Source organism: Macadamia integrifolia, unplaced genomic scaffold, assembly GCF_013358625.1.
Source record: "Macadamia integrifolia cultivar HAES 741 unplaced genomic scaffold, SCU_Mint_v3 scaffold151, whole genome shotgun sequence".
Taxonomy (NCBI): domain Eukaryota; kingdom Viridiplantae; phylum Streptophyta; class Magnoliopsida; order Proteales; family Proteaceae; genus Macadamia; species Macadamia integrifolia.
This window is the reverse complement of record NW_024868240.1, coordinates 535293-539430: the sequence shown is the minus strand read 5'-3', so window position 1 is coordinate 539430 and position 4138 is coordinate 535293. Positions and strand designations below refer to the sequence as shown.

General features: G+C 39.1%; 1 protein-coding gene across 1 annotated transcript in view; it reads right to left on the bottom strand.

The window, feature by feature from the left end:
• Positions 1 to 357: 357 nt before the first annotated feature.
• Positions 358 to 4138, bottom strand: part of LOC122064045 (DNA-directed RNA polymerase D subunit 2b-like) — a 32293-nt gene continuing 28512 nt past the window's right edge. Inside the window, exons 8-9 of the mRNA XM_042627739.1 lie at positions 1313 to 1584; positions 358 to 1032 (exon numbers count right to left, since the gene is read on the bottom strand). Of these exons, the coding sequence (XP_042483673.1) occupies positions 531 to 1032; positions 1313 to 1584 (774 nt within the window). The 3' untranslated portion in view covers positions 358 to 530. The remainder of the gene's footprint in view (positions 1033 to 1312; positions 1585 to 4138) is intronic.

The following is a 4138-nucleotide window of genomic DNA, read 5'->3' as shown; positions in this document are numbered from 1 at the left end:
TAGGTGGGTTTTCTTCCTATGCTGCATGACCTCTTTTTTTTATTCATAAATAAAACAAGAATAATTAATGGAAAATATGGTAAACATTCAGGAGATATAAACGATATTTTACTTTGTACAAAGGCATTTTTGCGATGTGATTATAAAAAAGGACTTTCATATCAGCATGCACAAGTCACAGGTCGAGCATAACCTCTGGATTCAAACCGTCCTATAATCGAACTGAAAGAGTATTATTCAAAATTCTCATTTCAATCCGAATGTTTGGATTGAACAGAAACCTGAGTTGAAGGGCTTTAAACCAAAATGTAATGGAGGTGCCATCAAGATCTGCAATCAAATAGTATAAACATGGAGTGAAAGGGTAATGAGCTGTACATTACTTTTAAGGATTGGGTCCAAAAAGCTGGTTGTTCCAAGTGATTGTATCAGGTACAAAACCTACTCACAGAAGTTTTTTGTGTTTCTTGAAGAGAAATCAGAGGTATAGACAACACCCTTATGAGGAAAAAATACAAGGAACGTCCATTTCAACACACTTCAGTGTCAAACTTGACTGATATACCCATACTGAAAAGCTCCTGGCAGAGCAACTTGGCTCCATATGGCACATTAACCCTCACTATGTTCTCAGCAGACTCACAAAACCGGCAATACGGACCTCGAATCTTCTTGCCTCCAGGCAATGACCTCTGGATAACACTTGCAATGTTGGTGCACTTGCGGCATATGTGCATCTGAGAGAAATCACTGAGTGTGAACAGGCGTTCATGCAAGTTAGCTGAAGCACCATGGGCTATGAGGCAGTCGCGTTCCATCTCACCAAATTTGACCCCACCAAAACGCTTCCGGTCTGATACTGGCTGCCGTGTGAGTGGGTGCACTGGCCCTGTGTTCCTGAACTTCACTTTATCTTCAGCCATATGGATCAATCTTTGATAGAATGCAGGGCCAATGAAGATCAAGGACTCCATCATCTCACCAGTTCGACCATTACAAAATCTCTCAGATCCCCACTTCTCATATCCAGCCCTAAAGGGTTTTTCAAAACAGGAACATCATATTTCATTAAAAGGGGTGAGGACTGGGGATGTAAAGGAAAAAAACAAATGTAGAAATGCTTGATAAGTTCTTGAAGCATAGGTTCTCAAGCAACAAAAGCATTGGGAGGTCCAGAGGTTGACAGAAATAAGTTTAAAATCTCATCGAGCTCATACCAACAATTTAGGAAAATTAGGGTAGAATGAAACAATTGCCTTCAGGTTCCTTGCGCAATAATAAGGATAAGGATCCATTAAGTCCAGCATAATACCTGTGCAGCTGATTGGTGACATCATCAATCGAGGGCGTAGTGAAAGGGGTGGCATATCTTATCGAACCATCACCGGCAATCCCCTTCCCCAAAGCAGACTCAAAAAGCTGGCCAAGAGTTTGCCGTGTTGGAAATGCATGAGGATTTATCACAATATCTGGAACTATCCCTTGAAGCGTAAATGGGAAATCTTCCTGAGACTCCAACAGTCCAACAACACCCTTCTGACCATGCATGCTTGAGAACTTGTCCCCGAGAGATGGTGATCTAACCTGGACCCAAGAATAACAACAGCCAATTAGCACTGGTTCCACTTCAAATCAGCATATGCAAACCATAGTCAGTGAGAGGCATTTAAAACACTATTACCTTTTTTTTTTTTTTTTTTTTTTTAATAGTCAAAGTTTTATTGATTCAGGAAAGGGGAACAGTTACAACACCATCAGTCTCCCTTAAAATGAGAGAACCATCAATGAATAAGGCATTAGAAAATATTATTCATTTTTTTCCATTATAGGATATCCTTTAAAAGAAGAAAAAAGAAAAGGTTAGGTTAATCGTAAATGGCCATAAGTAAAACGCTAGCAAATTTGCCCTTTAATTGAAAAACATGCCATACCTATAATAGCATCAAACTGACACCGAGCCCAAAGAGTGACTAAAATAACTGCCCTCCTCCCAGAAGAGATAAACAACCCAAGACACCCAAATTCAACCAAATGCTCCAATGTAGAGAAACAACATATTAGAACTATATAACTAGTGCACCAGTGTTAAATCCTTCAGAGGACACTATATGGATAAACAAAGCGAAAGGAAAAACAGTAAGTCTATTCCTTGGGGTGTCTATAAATGAATGGGGGCAAAGGCAACAAGTTTGGAACTGACATCAAAGTAGATGGCTTTCCAAATCTTATCATATGAGCGAGAGTTGGAAGTCAATCTACAAAGATTCCACTCCATCCAAAGATGGTTGATTATAGCGCAAAAGGCAACCTTTCCGATCATGTCACAAAAAGTAATGTAGGAGTAGATTATAAGAAACTAACCCCCACAATTTATAAACCCTAACAAGACAAATAGGACTAAAAAACAAGGGAATAAGACCATCAAATAAACCCCCAAGCGTAAAATACCAATACAGAAGAAAAACCAGCCCAAAACCCATCCCGATAGGAGAGAGAAAGACCTGCAATATGTCTGGACAGAGAGAGGTGTGGCCAGGTCTGTAGGGCTCCAATTGAGCTGCACTCTTGGCCCTAGGTAGTCCCTAGGAAGAGTACAAAAACCTAAAAAGTTGAAGGACTTCCAACGGTCAGTTGCTGAGATATTCACTTTTTTGAAAATCATACCTAGGAGAGAGAATTTGTCAGAATTCTACAGGGACAGCAACGGGTAGCCTTGAATGGTTCTTCCAAGATGGATCGATTGATCCACTAATGATGTGGAACAGCCCCTAGCAAGACCAGACAAATCAGACTTCAGATGGAGGAGATATTGGAGATCGATTAGACTTGAAAACTGGAATTCCTTTGCTAGTTGATTCTGATTTAATAGGGCTTGACAAATCTGAAAACTCTCTCGGAAACATGGTTTTAAGTATCGGTGCGTATCGTGCCGTATCGGTAGGCATCGGCACGATACATACCGATACGCTACGGGGAATTTTGGGCCTCTGTGTATCGGCTTATCATACGAATCGTATCGTGCCGTACCGTATCGGTACCGATACGTACGATACTCTACGATACGAACTTTTAAAAATCTGAAAATTACCGAGTATCGATATGTATCGAAGGTATCGTACAGTATCGAGCCGTATCGTACCGTATCGGTACGATACGGCTACTTAAGTGTGAATTTTTTGTTGTTTGAAACAAATACTTCACACTCACCAACAATTTTCTATATTTTGCTTCTTTCTTCCCCTGTGATTCACACATGCCGGATGAGGGTTTAAAGTTATTGAGGCAAAAGATTCCAAATACTTGCAGTGGCAGGGAAGGTACAGCTGGCTGGAAGCTTTCAAACAGTCCTTGGAATCTACAAGTTATAGCACGGTCCCATGGCTCACTTACGTGGTTTATGTCGGACGAAGTCCCTGGTGTTACTTCTCCCATGGTTTACATTGGAATGTTGTTCAGCTGGTTTGCTTGGCATGTGGAAGATTATGAGCTTCACCGCTTGAATTTTCTCCATACTGGTTGACCAAAAACTTGGTATGCTGTTCCCGGAGATTATGCCTTTGCTTTTGAGGAAGTTGTTCGTGTCTAGGGTTATGAAGGAAATCTCGACCGCCTAGGTATGCAACTTGATTTTTCTGATTAATTGATCCATCTAAAATATTGCTTTGGAAAGTCCGAGAAACTTGTGCTTGAGAAACTTTCTTTGAGGTGTATTAACCTTGAAAATATTTCAAAGAGAAAATTCTTAAATATCAATTAAACTCAAATGGTAGATTGAAACTTTCATTGTGGAAGTGAATGGTTCAAAGAAGGAGAGAAACATAGTCCAAGAAGAACCTTGAAGGCTTGAACTTGAAAGTTGAAACATTTGAATAGTAAGTTCTTGAATCTTTACTCACTTTTTTCAATTTTAACCTTAGATTTTCAAGTTTTTTTATAAATCTAAGGTTCATCATACTTAGAATCACATTTTGTGCATCATTATTACATGAAATCATTAGATTTATAAGGATTTACAAACTTTTTTCAAGAGAAAATGAGGGTTTCAATTTTTTCAAATTTCTTAGATCTACTCATGTTCAATGGTTAAAAATGTTTAGGTTTTTTATATGTTATGTAAAAACAACAAGTGTTCTACAAC